This window comes from Saccostrea echinata, unplaced genomic scaffold (assembly GCF_033153115.1).
Source record: "Saccostrea echinata isolate AGI-Se365-2 ecotype Australia unplaced genomic scaffold, CSIRO_AGI_Sech_v1 ptg000012l, whole genome shotgun sequence".
NCBI classification, from domain to species: Eukaryota; Metazoa; Mollusca; class Bivalvia; order Ostreida; family Ostreidae; genus Saccostrea; species Saccostrea echinata.
In genome coordinates, this window is record NW_026889761.1 from 2,722,758 (window position 1) to 2,737,416 (window position 14,659).

General features: G+C 31.5%; 1 protein-coding gene across 6 annotated transcripts in view; it reads right to left on the reverse strand.

Moving 5' to 3' along the window:
- Positions 1 to 219: 219 nt before the first annotated feature.
- The window catches only part of LOC133185179 (uncharacterized), a 54,033-nt gene continuing 39,593 nt past the window's right edge, over positions 220 to 14,659 (reverse strand). For 5 of the 6 annotated variants that reach the window (XM_061320251.1, XM_061320252.1, XM_061320250.1 and 2 more), the window contains one exon: positions 10,179 to 11,890. Coding sequence is in view for 2 of the 6 variants with exons in the window: in XM_061320252.1 (XP_061176236.1) it covers positions 11,873 to 11,890 (18 nt within the window). In the remaining 4 variants the exon portion in view is untranslated. Of the gene's footprint in view, positions 253 to 10,178; positions 11,891 to 14,659 lie in introns of those variants that run through there. The other variant, XM_061320253.1, reaches the window with a different exon arrangement.

A 14,659-nucleotide genomic window follows, 5' to 3' on the forward strand; every position in this document is an offset into this window, starting at 1 on the left:
TACAGATGGTATCCACATACATCATTTCTACTTCGAACAGTGAGGGATGAAGTGGTTCTCCTTGAAGTACTCCATAGTACATTACTCACTTAAACTTTATGTTATAGAATCTGGATATCATAAGGCACGGAGCTCTCTACAAGCCAGTGGGGTGTCCGTAAATGCCAAGTTCCAGATGTTTGTTTGGTTGTTCTTCATATTCATTGGTTGATTTCAAGTGTTGCATTGTGGGATTCAAAGTCCGTTGTCATCCTACAGTACAGGAAAATTTCAGAGTGGTATGTGGATTAAAATTTCACAGAATGAAATATACATTAACACACGTAGTTAGATATATGTGTATGGGTCAGACACTGTAAAATCACGTGTTTTCGTGGAGGGCCGAATATTCGTGCTTTCAGGGAAAATATTGGTTCATGGGGATTTCGTAATTGAAAAAGTGTTGCCCTATTAAATATATATGACATTTTTGTCATTTCGTAGATGACATGAATTCGTGGGTCTCTTCATGCCACGAAATCAACGAAAAATAAACCCCCACGAAAATAAGTGACTTCACAGTACTTGTCAGTTATAATTACAGAATTTTATTCCCCATTAATGGCATTCTCGGGTTATTTCTATGCAGAATAAATACTACAGTTCATTTTTATATATTTACATTTCCAATACATTTTTCCTATGATTCTTTACAAAATAGAATACAGTTCATTTTCTCATGAACTACCATGAATGGGCATGAATATCTCCATTGTTACGTCATAATACATTACCTGACATCAAAACTATAGTGCAAACTGTTTTGCTTTAAAAATGACAGTTGAATGGCGTTATTAGTAACAAATCATCAGAAAAATAATGTAAATATAAGAAATGAATTTAACTTTTGAAAATTCATGAGGTACATGAACTACAACGCTTCACGCCGGCATATTTATCATGAAGCGCTTCATTAAATATGCCGGCGTGAAGCGTCGTAGTTCATGTCCTCATGAATCTTCAAAAATTAAATTCATTTCTTAAATACGCAGTACAGTTAAGGTGCCAAATGGAAATATCAGCGAATTTTTTAGACAGAAAATACGTTCTTTACAAGGATGGGCTATTTTTTTAGGCCTTTACTATTATCGGACAAATGTAATGTGGCTGAAAACTACATGTTGAGGACGTTTATATTTCTTATTTAGATTTGTCACATAATGTGGCAGTCACGTGATTTTAGCAAATGAGGTCATTTATAAATTCCAATATTGCAAGGGCATAACCAAGTTCAGAATCTAAGTTGAATTTATAATTATTTTCAACACTCTTTGTAGTTTGTGAAAAGTGCTGCGAACCTATATAGGTACTACTACATAATTGCTAAAATTACATTTGTTAGACCGTATGTTGAATATTTTGCTGGTCAAGTACATTAAATGTAGATATAATTAATTCATTTGCAAGATTTCATCAGGTTCGCAGCACTTTTCAAATATCTTCATACCTTTTGAGTTTATGTGTAAAAGCTTGTCGTAGTTCATTGAGGGTATGCCCTTGCAATATATCGATTTATTACGACCCTTCTATTACCCTCAATGAATCTGCATACAAATATACAGCAATTTCACTTGTCTAGGGAATGTACGAGAAGTATATGAATAAAATCATCAAATAGACATCGCATTTAAGTTAATGGCCTCTTATATATCTGCAAATAATATTTTATTTAATTACAAAACACATTTTTCATTGTATGAAATATAACTTGATCCGCCTCTCATTGTATACAACTGCGTAAAATTTTACGATATGACGTCACATTGACAAGTACATTGCGATCAGTGAATTGCTTATATATTGCTGTTTGGGATTTAACCAACGACAAAAATACATGCAATAGTAAGTATTGATGTAGTTTAAAGCTATCCAACAGTTTAAAATAGCGTATCATTTCATTTTGTGGTAATTTGAAGAACATGTATTTTTGTGTGATGTCATAGTAAGCATTTCCAGTAAAAATTAGGCCCCGCCCCCTTATTGCAGCCTTAACTGTGCTGCGTATACATAAATTAAGATTCAATAGTAATACCAATAAATTGTTAACTAAGTTTAAATTATGAAGTTAATGTAATTCTGAATGAAAATCAAGTCATTGCATTAAACTTACACAAGAAAGCATTGTGTCTGAATTTCTGAATGTTGTTATGTTCCAATGATTTATTCTTCTTTTTTTTTTAAATTCAAACTTAGATAAATCTAACATTAGAAATACCTGCTTTAAGTTGTCTTAGGTCTTATTGTTGTCCATATTCAAAATCAGCAAAACAGGTTGAATCTAAACACCAGGTAGTAGTACCATGTAGAAAACAGATTTGATGAAAACTGATGGTTTGTGGGGGAGGGGGAATAGTATGGAGCACCAATATCCAGAACTTTATAGCATAATGAACCATATCCAATATCAAATTACAGATCGAAACTAATTTGTTAATATTAAGATTTTGTCTAAATGGAATTAAATGTACTCTATATTCAATGTAATTGCTTACTGTTGTATCAAGGATTCCTTCGCACCTTTAATGCAGCAAAATACTAATTTGTTGTTCTATCCTTAGCAGTATTTGAGCAATATCACAATATAAAAACTCTGGATGAAGAATACAATTAAGCTGATGTTGATGGGAGCAGTCCAACAATTTTGAAATTGGACCAATGTAGAGCTATGATTCTGATATCAGTCAAATATCAAAATCATTTGCCCATAGACAAATTGGAGACATTCATCTCAGATCTGATGAGGTACTCAAAATGGCTGTATGTTGTCCTTACATATAAAGATGGGGTTCTGATTTGTCATCTATTATTGAAACTGAATAAAATTTAATTTTAATTTTTAACAAGTTTTCTTCAGTGAAAAAATTATTTATAACCTAACATTTTCAGTGATAAATTTTTAAGTCTTTAAAATTTTGCTGAATAAGTGTTTGTCTTATTTGTGGACTCTAATAGTCCTCAGCTACATGCAAGTGGAAGGTACAACAAAACAATTCATGACCAAAATTCAGCCAAAGTATGGTTTGTTATATCTGGAGACAATTTTTCTATGCACCCCTCACATCCTTTCAATAAAAATATATTAGACAAGAACACATTCATCAGACTCTAAATACTTCGTAAGTATCCAGCTTATATTTTATGTATTATGTTAAGTATAATCATAGCTTATATTGTATATAGTATACTGATTTATTTAAGCAATAAAATGCTTTCATTGTTTGCTGATTCTAGTATTAACGGTTGCTACTATTGCTGAAAAAATACATAACCCGGCATATGAGAAAGAAAAAACTTATATTGTAAATATTATCTATGGTGGCATATTTCTGCCCCTTGTGTGCAAGTTATTTTTCTATCAAATATGTCGACATGCAAGATAAATATGTTGACATGCAAGATAGTTATGTCAACATGCAACATAACTATGTTGACATGCAAGAAAATTGCAATCAAATAAAAATTATAAAATATCTTCAATAAATCTCAGATATCGCCAACATGTGACATCCAACATGCTAGATGCTACTAATTTTTGTCAACATGCATTTTATTTATGTTAATATGCGAGATAAATATGTCAACATGCATCTTATTTATGTCGACATGCAACTTATTTATGTTGACATGCAACTTATTTATGTTGACATGCAACTTATTTATGTCGACATGCAACATATTTATGTTTACATGCATTTTTCAGATACAGTTCTGCTATGACCATAACCTAAGACCTTGAAACATAGTTCAAGGTCACTGTACACCCTTTAAAAGAGATCTCGGACAAACAGATGGATGGATGGACACACTAATTACTATATGTCGCCCGCTCTAAAACGTTTTATAATCCACGGTCACGTTCCTGAATCGCCAGAACATTTTATCTAAGGAAATTCAATTTATACTTTGTTGTCCACCTCATATTATAAAAAATGATTTAAACTGCAACATTTGCTTGAATAAATTTTCGATCATTAAAATCAACTTCAATTTTACCGACAAAAAAACAGAACCGTGCCCATTGAACGTGTCTTGGTAGTAACGAATCTGCAAGCTCGCACAAATGTTCAAATTGTGTATCACATAATTTCTTTTGCATTTAAATTTAATCATTTTGAAAATCGATCATATTTAAAAAAAGTATATATCCAAAATGAAATCACAAATCGATCATATTCACTGTAAACGTTTTCGCCATTCCTGGGTCTTCAGACATTTACATCGATTTGTGATTTCATTTTTCGATATTTACTTTTTAGAAATTATATACATATCCGCTACTCAACATAATTAAGTTGCATGTCAACATATTTATCTCCCATGTCAACATAACTATAAGTTGCATGTTGACATAAACAAATGCATGTCGACATAACTAAGTTGCTTGTTGACATAAATAAGTTGCATGGTGACATAAATAAGTAGCATGTTAACATACCTAAGTTGCATGTTGACATAAATAACTTGCATGCCAACATATTCATTTCGCATGTCAACATAAATAACTTGCATGTCGACATAAATAAGTAGCAACTAGCATATTGGAAGTCACATGTGGGCAATATTTGAGATTTTTTAATGATTTTTTCATAATTCTTATTTGATTGCAATTTTCTTGCATTTCAACATAGTTATGTTGCATGTTGACATAACTATCTTGCATGTCGACATATTTATCTTGCATGTCGACATATTTGGAAGAAAAATAACTTGCACACATGGGGCAGAAATATGCCACCATAATTATCCTATTTTATATTGTAAATATCATCCTATCTTATACTGCAACTTCCTAGCTTACATTGCAAATTTCATTTAAGGTAATATTTTAGCTCACTTTTCTAAACATTATCCTAGCTTATATTGTAAAATTTACCCCAGCTTATGATGTAAATATTATCTTAGGTTAGGTTGCAAATATTACCCTAGCTTATAATATGTAAATATTACATGTACATTAGCTTATATTACATACTTGCAATATCAGTTCAACCGTAACTTATTTATTGAAGGTAGATACACAGAGTGGCTTTTAGAAGGCACTAAAATTCCTCTCATATTCTGATCATTTCATTCATTCAAATATATATTTATTCATAGGGGCATCTTATCTGCTCTGTTCTCAATTTCACAAATAATAAATACGTAAAATGTATATATTATATGTGAAAGAGAGAACGGAGTCGGTAAGATGCCCCTTTGATTTGTCAGCAAGATTCCCGATTTGTCAGCAAGATTCTAGATTTGTCAGTAAGTGTGCGTGTCCACAGACAACATATTAACTAACCGGAATATCGACAAATCCCTCTAAGTGAGCATTTGGATCGCTGTGGAAATAAACAGTTTACTATATTTCCTTTTCACAAACTTTCAAATGAAAGTGACATCCAGAGACGCGAAAAAGAAAAACATTTTATACATTTTTTCAAACCTAAACTTAACAATTTATCGTAATCATAATCACAATTGTACATATTGTTTTCATTCTACAAATTTCCCGCATTGTTATGTTGCTATGTTACCTATTGTAAAGCTTCTGAAGATTAAAAATGAAAGCGCTAAAGCTTTACTGAACGTTTTCATGTTTCATTATTTAAAATTGTACCTATAATTTACCGAGCATTGTGGATTTATATTTATATTTCAATATATATATATATATATATATATATATATATATATATATATATATATATATATATATATATATATATATATATATATATATATATATATATATCCAGTAATAAACAAAAAAATGTAAGTGTGTTGGCAGGCCGAATGGTCGCCTCATAAAAGGAATACAAGGACTGTTCTTTGACTATATTACATTTATTGGCTTTGTACAAAATTTAAAATTTCAAGATGGTTCGTTGTTTGGGCTGAATGGCTTCCTGGACCATATGGGATCTACAAAATTATTGTAAATTACATACATTATAACATTTGTATCTAAAATATACTAACTGAATTCGTGCTCGTGCATATCATAACATTCACTGTATACTTTACATTTTACTGCATACTGCACTTTACTGCATATACTCTAGCATTTTACTGCATACTGCATTTTACTGCAAATACTTTAGCATTTTACTGCATACTGCATTTTACTGCATATACTGTAGAATTTTACTGCATACTGCATTTTACTGCAAATACTACAGCATTTTACTGCAGACTCCACAAAATATACGAAATATTTGTGTACTATACACACGTACATTACACCATACATTGTAGCTACTATATACTTTAATATACCTGTATACTATTAGAATAATACTTGAAATGATATCAACAGCTGATCAATGCACAAATTACTCAATCACATGTTTACATCAAAATTAAGAACTAAGGTCCTTGGCCATTTCAGGAAAGTGTATAAGATAAAACCTTTAAATTAATAAAACAAACTTACCTCAGAAGAGATGTGAAGTCTGGTCAAAACTTTATGAAGAATACTATTGTCAATACTCGAGCAAGTCAAGTGCGACTGCTCTACTCAATTGCTACACCCAAACTGACTACGGAATTTAAACCCGCCAAGTAAATTCTACTGAACAAATAAAATATTATGGAACAAAGTTATGACATTTAAGTTAGTTATTTACATAGCGAAAAATTGTATGTTAAAATATATGGAATCATGTTTGGACGTTAATTGTGACAGTAAGCAATAGTACAATAAAACTTGTTATGAAAACCTTTCTATTGAAATCTAGAATTATTTTGAGTAATTTTCGACGTTAATTTAAATAACGAAGAGGAAAGTTTCTACAAGGAAACTATGGTTAGATAAAATTGTCAAAATATTCAAAGCAAAAGATTTTTTTACCAAAATTAAAGAACAAAATAACGAGTCCATAATTTCATTTTGAAGCAGTATAAATAGATGTATTTTAGACTCGTGGACCATGAACTGAAAGAAAAATTATCCAACTTGTAAATGTCTGCATTTCTTTTTAATTGTCACTGCTCTATTTCATTAAGAATACATTCTATTTTTACTCAATTTTTTATACACAGAACTTTGTGAGATTACTGCTGTGGCTCTCTAGTTCCGGACAATCTTCTTAGAAACATGCTTGTGACTTTGAACATTTATTAGATGGTGATGCTTACAAAGTACTTTGAGAAACTAAGACATCGCTACTAATGCATGTAAAACGTTGCAATATTATACATATCTTTTGTTACAATTGATAAATTTTCTGATTTATATTTGAAAGCGTAATTGTTATTCATATTTGAAAACGTGCTATTCATATTTCAAAACTTGTGATTCATAATTGAAAGTGTTATCATTCGTAAACCTGTGATTTATATCCTTAATATGGTGATTCATATTGGAAAGACATATTCCTGGTATTTATTTGCAAATACTTTTTTTTTCAAATTTGATAATTTTGTGATTTATATTCAAAATCTTATGATTTAAACGCAAAAAGTTGATATTCATACAGTGTATTCAAAAACGTTATTTAAGTGCAAGATTCATGAGATTCATATTTAATAAATGTGATAAATATGCTAGATGTTGAAATTTATATTTAAAAACTTAATATTATTTATATACAAAATCTTGTAATTCCTATTCGATAATCTTGTGATTTATATTCCATAATCCGAATTACCTGACCAATTAAATATGCATGTAAATCACAAGATTATCGAATATGAATATTAACTTTTCCCATATAAATCAAAAGATTATCAAATATGAATCACAAGTGTTTGCATATAAATCACACGTTTTTGAATAGCATTTCTTGAATGTAAAACACAATTATGTCACATTTAAACTATCTCGTTGAAATACAACATTTTGCAAATTCTATGGTCAATACGATAACTTTGTCAGCATATACAATCTATTGTTAAGTCTTATATTGACGGACGTTTTTCATACAAATTGTTAAGCCATTACTTTCACACTGAATTGTCTAGGGATTTTTTTTCATTTACACGATCATAACAGTGTGACCGGTCGACAGGGGATGCTTACTCCTCTATGACACCTGATCCCATATCTGATGCTTCTAGAGGTCCTTATCTGCTCTGCTCCCAACCTGTATTGCTTCAATGGACTTTTGAGCTTGATTACTGTTTTTTCCTTCATATCATAATTTCATCATAAATCACAATATTGTCAAATATGAATAACAAGTTCTTGCATTTGAAAAACAAGTTTTCGAATATGAATATCAACTTTAACTTTCGAATATAATTCACACGATTTTGCATATAAATCACAAGTTAACAAGTATATTTTTTTTGTTTGTTTCAAACATGAAATAGGTTTTTCCCAGCAATCTGCATGTCTGTTTGCAAAGTCCTTATCACAGTTTATACACTCCCATGTAGCAAATCGGAGCGAATCCGCTCCAAAAAAGATTTTGGAGAACAAATGTGCACTGAAATAATCACCAAATTAATCATAACAAACCTTTTGAGCTTGTGTATGCCCTTTACCCTAAAAACCTAAAATAAATAAATAAATAAATAATCCATACAAAGACAAAAATTCAACTCATTTAATTTCTTTAGGTTTTTCTCATTTCAAATCACACGCAATGTTGATATTCAGACTCTCTGGATTATTTGACGTAAACGTTTAGATTATCATTATCTGTCCCTGTTTATTTTCCTACATTGGTAGCCTGGTTTCTTGGCTCATACTTTTTGCAGAGCACACGAAGCATAACAAAAATAGGGAACCATGCTACTACATTGACAACATACGGAAAGAATCAAACCGGGTACGTAGGATATCATTTTAACGATAGAATGTTCTGTCTAATCTTTCACCCTGTGAAATCTAGCCCCCTATCAGTTGATAATCTTGGGGGACGGTGTGTCGCAACATGAAATAAGGTTACCATGGCATAATTTTGGAATTTCATTTCTATATATAGTCAAGTTGTGTTTGGACATTATCTTCCGTGCGACAACTATCAAACCAAATTCGTCCAGTCTGCAATATTATTAAATCATTTTTGAAATTTACATTAACAGTATTTCTACGGTGATTACTTTGACCATAAGTAATCATTATTGCTGAATACTTACTGTGCCAAGCAAAGCATCGTATCAAGCCACAGTCCGGCTCTCTCTTACTCGTGGCATCTTGATCAGATAAGGTTTCGTATATTGAAACATTACGCCTATTATGTGACGTCATTTTAAACCATGCAATAAAAATAATTCTTTCCTTTGCCATTGTAAGCAACTATTAAAGGTCGCCTCAAGACTTAGTGTCATTTTCTGACTATGCTTTACTTGCATATATCAGTATTTTAATGAGCTTCGAAATATGTTCTCATTCAACCACAGAAACAATAAGGGAATCGTTTATTTTGGCCGTGGTTTGCGACGATATAATATACTGATCTTAAAAATTCACTCTAACAGTGGTTTCATCAACTTGATTGAATGTTCATTTTTTTTCAACAAACAAAAAAAAAACTCAAGTTGTGGAGGAGTAAACAACATTTTAATATAGGTACATTACAAATTACCATAGAAAAACTTACTATAGAAAAAACATATCTCACTAACTCACTGAGACAAGATGAACAACTTATTACTACAGATACAAAACGTCATGGTGTTCGTCTCTGATCGGCGGTCACTAACCAGATGTTGACCACCTTAATATCATCGGCGGCCATATCGGTAGTATACCACCTTAAATATCATAATGTTAGGGGTACAACAAATCACAGCTGTTAACAAACTATATCTAACTTCCAACAATATGTAGAATGGAGATATAATTATAAAAAAGAATAATCTAATTAGATGTAAAAATGTAGATCAATCATTATTGAAGAAATCAAAGTTCAACAGGTACCCTAAAAAGTGTAAAATCTTTTTAGTAATTATAAATATTGCACTGTACTATTTATCACATTTACAGAAGAAAAAAATGCCCATATCATTTTATGTTTCAAATATGACCAAATAAAAGTTTCTGCTGAGATACTATTTGTATCTTAACACTGGTGTAATATGTAATGGCAATTGAGGTCAAATAAACATCGAAATATCTAAATCAAATTCATACATTTGTATATTTGTATATATAAAGCATTTTAAAAACTTTTAACCCCGACCCCACCCACACCATCCCACCCCATTGAGCTTATACTTTAGAGTAAAGATGGCCATACTCCCTCCCCCTCCCATCAATATGTCCTGTCATTTACTGACGTTACTTTTCTGTGACCAGATTCTGCTAACACAACCATGAAAGATAAAACCGGGAACTTGATGACACAAAATGTGAAGTCCACATAAATAAATGAATAAATAAATCTACATGTATATACATGGTTTATATTACTCTGTGAAAATATGAAAACCTTACTCTAAACACGCACCAGGAAATATATACACAATCACAGTTTTCTATACATAAAGACTCTTTGAATGCAACAGTATCACGCTCCTTAAGACACTCTAGAAAAATATCTCAAACTCAGTATCTCAAACTCAGCATCTCAACATCAGGAAGTGTATCTCACAATACCCATAATCAATATTAAGATGTAAGACTGAGAAAATAAATTACTAGTTGAGAGCTAGGTTATAAATAGGTGCTGGTCCTCCTGGTTCCTCTATAAGTGATTTAATATATAAAAAAAAAACTTAGTTTATATATGTGAACATTTTGCTCATCAAACATTTTGAAGCAAAATAATTATAGAATTTAAATGACAAATCTTAATTCTTTTTGAGAGCTGCACATTTTTAAAAAGGATTTGTAGGCAGTAGATAACCATGATGACCGTTTATTCTTAACAAATTGATGTAATTTCCTTCATTATATTTATGAATCTTAAGCAGGTTAGTTGATGTATTAATTTGCAGTTTTGTATTTTTTTTCTCATATACAGGGAAAAAAAACATACATGCATATATACCTCCTTAACAAGTGTAAATGGATTGTTCAAAAAACAATATTAATTTACATTGCAAGTATTTAAAAAGTTGCAATGAACCCTCATTCACAAAATCTTTGCCTGATCCTGATTGTTCTAATTCTAATTGCACAATACAAAAGGTTTAGAAATAAATGTACTTTAAATAGAAACATAGGTGAATATATATGCCAGAATATAATGTTTGAAATATATAATAAAAGTTCCTTTTTGCAAAGACATTTAAAAATGCTTTCTTATAAATAATGAAAACCCCTTTGTCTGGTCTGATATGGTTAGACAGGTTTGAAAATAAAATGAAAGAAAACCCTCTTTCCTCCTCCTGATTACAACTTGATTTTTCCTGAGAATTCTTAACATTTAACAACAAACATCACATATCAAATACTGAACAATGATTTGGGAACAACTTATTCCCATAATTAAAACCCTAAATACTGTAAACAGTTCAAAGTAAACCTTAATGTGCTTGATTAAATGTTTTGTGTTTGAAGTTGTCAAAATTACTTACTCTAACTTAATCACAACAATTAACACAGATTGAATGAACATTCACATGTACAAACTTTACAATAAAATGCACACTGTGTCATATACATGCAACTGTATAAAAATGCTCCTGAAAACTTTAACCTTTTGGACTGTTTGAAATACAGATGGTATCCACATACATCATTTCTACTTTGTTTGAACAGTGAGGGATGAAGAGGTTCTCCTTGAGGTACTCCATAGTTCATTACTCACTTAAACTTCATGTCAGAGAATTTGGATTTCGTAAGGCACGGAGCTCTCTACAGGCCAGTGGGGGTGTCTGTAAATGCCAGGTTCCTGAGGTTTGTTTGGTTGTTCTTTATATTCATTGGTTGATTTCAAGTGTTGCATTGTGGGATTCAAAGTCCGTTGTCATCCTACAGTACAGGAAAATTTCAGAGTGGTATGTGGATTAAAATTTCACAGAATGAAATATACATTAACACACGTAGTTAGATATATGTATATGGGTCAGACACTGTAAAATCACGTGTTTTCGTGGAGGGCCGAATATTCGTGCTTTCAGGGAAAATATTGGTTCATGGGTTTTTTTTTTTTTTTTCGTGATTGAAAAAGTGATGCCCTGTGAAATTTTTTTTATTTCGTAAAGGACATGAGTTCATGGGTTTCTTCAAATAAGTGATTTCACAGTGCTTATCAGTTATAATTACAGTATTTACTCCCTATTATAATGGCATTCACGGGTTATTTCTGTACAGAACAAAGACTACTCTCACAGTTCATTTCTATATATACACAAATTAAGATTCAATGGTTTAATACAAATAAATAAGTTTCAAAATTATCAAATTAATGTAATTCTGACTGAAAACTGAGTCATTGCATTAAACTTACACAAGAAAGCATTGTGTCTAAAATTCTGAATGTTTTTATGTTCTAATGATTCTTTATTTGCAATTCAAATTTAAATAAATCTTACATTAGAAATATCTGGTTTATTATGCTATAAAGATTGGGATATTGGTGCTCCACACTACCCCCCCCCCTTTCAAATCATCAGTTTTCATCAAATCTATTTTCCTGCATGGTACAACTATCTGGTGTTTAGATTAAATCTGTTTTGCTGATTTTGAATATGGACAACAATAAGACGTAAGACAACCCAAAGCATCCAATATCAAATTACAGATCTATACTAATTAATTTATTTAAGATTTTGTCTAAATGGAATTCAGTGCACAATGAAAGAGGATAAATGATATTGACAAGAGGCCCATGGACCATATCGCTCACCTGGGCACATTGGGTAGGAAAAAAAGCAAAAATCAGTTTAGTATTGAAAAGTTTACGGGGGGGGGGGGGGGGTCATGACTTGAACTAACTTGAATCTACACTACCTGAGGATGATTCCATATAAATATGACCAATCATGGCTTTGCTGACCTTAAGAAGAAGATTTTTTTAAAGATATTTTCCTATATATTTCTATGTAAAACTTTGATCCCCCATTGTGGCCCCACCCTACCCCTGGGGGTCATGATTTAAACAAATTTGAATCTACACTACATGAGGATGATTCCATATAAATATGACCAATCATGGCTTTGCTGACCTTAAGAAGAAGATTTTTAAAGATATTTTCCTATATATTTCTATGTAAAACTTTGATCCCCCATTGTGGCCCCACCCTACCCCTGGGGGTCATGATTTGAACAAACTTGAATCTACACTACCTGAGGATGATTCCATATAAATATGACCAATCATGACCTTGTTGTTCTTAAAAAGAAGATTTTTAAAGATATTTTTCTACATATTTCTATGTAAAACTTTGATCCCCCATTGTGGCCCCACCCTATCCCCGGGGGTCATGATTTGAACAAATTTGAATCTACACTACCTGAGGATGATTCCATATAAATATGACCAATCTTGGCCTTGTTGTTCTTAAGAAGAAGATTTTTAAAGATATTTTCCTATATATATCTATGTAAAACTTTGATCCCCCGTTGTGGCCCCACCCTACCCCCGGGGTTATGATTTGAACAAATTTGAATCTACACTACCTGAGGATGTTTCCACATAAGTTTCATCTTTTCTGGTCCAGTGGTTCTTGAGAAGAAGATTTTTAAATGACATTTATTTTTTACAAATTCCTTATTATCTCCCCTTGAAAGAGGGCGTAGCCCTTCATTTGAATAAACTTGAATTCCCTTCACCCAATGATACTTTGTGGCACGTTTGGTTGAATTTGGCCCAGTGGTTCTTGAGAAGAAGTCAAAAATGTGAAAAGTTTACAGACAGACAGACGGACAGACAGACGAACAGCTAGACAGACAGACAGACAGACGGACGCCGGACAAAATGTGATCAGAAAAGCTCACTTGAGCCTTCGGCTCAGGTGAGCTAAAAAGTACGAATGACAACACTCTATAAATGTTATTGCAAACTGTTGTACCTAGGACTCCATCAGTATTCACCTTTAATGCAGCAAAATACTAATTTGTTGTTCTATCCTTATCAATATTTGAGCAATATTACAATATAAAAACTCTTGATAAAGAACACAATTAAGCCGATGTTAAGGGGAGCCGTCCAGTAATTTTGATATTGGACCAATGTAGAGCTATCTATGATGCTGATATCAGTCCAATATCAAAATCATTGGACAATAACCCAATTGGAGTCGCTAATTTTGGTTGTGATGAGGCACTCATGATTAATGTAAAAAAAAAAAGTTGTCTTTTCATATATAAAGATGGGAACTTTTATTGAAACTGAATAAAATTTAATTTTGATTTTTAAACAAGCTTTCTTCAGTGAAAAAATTTATTTATAACCTAACATTTTCAGTGATGAATTTTTAAATCTGACTTTCTTTTAAAAAAAAAATTGTTGAATAAGTGTTTGTCTTACTTGTGAACTCTAATAGTCTTCAGTTACATGTAAATAGAAGGTACAACAAAACAGTTTCTGAACGGTTTGTTATATCTGAAGTCAAATTTTCTATGTTCCCCTTACATCCACTCAATGAAAATATATTAGACAAGAACACACTCATCTGTCTCTAAATACGCTGTAGGTATCCAGCTTAAATTTTATGTATTATACTAAGTATTATCCTGGATTATATTGTATATAGTGTACCGATTTATTTAAGCAATAGAAAACTTTCTTTGTTCGCT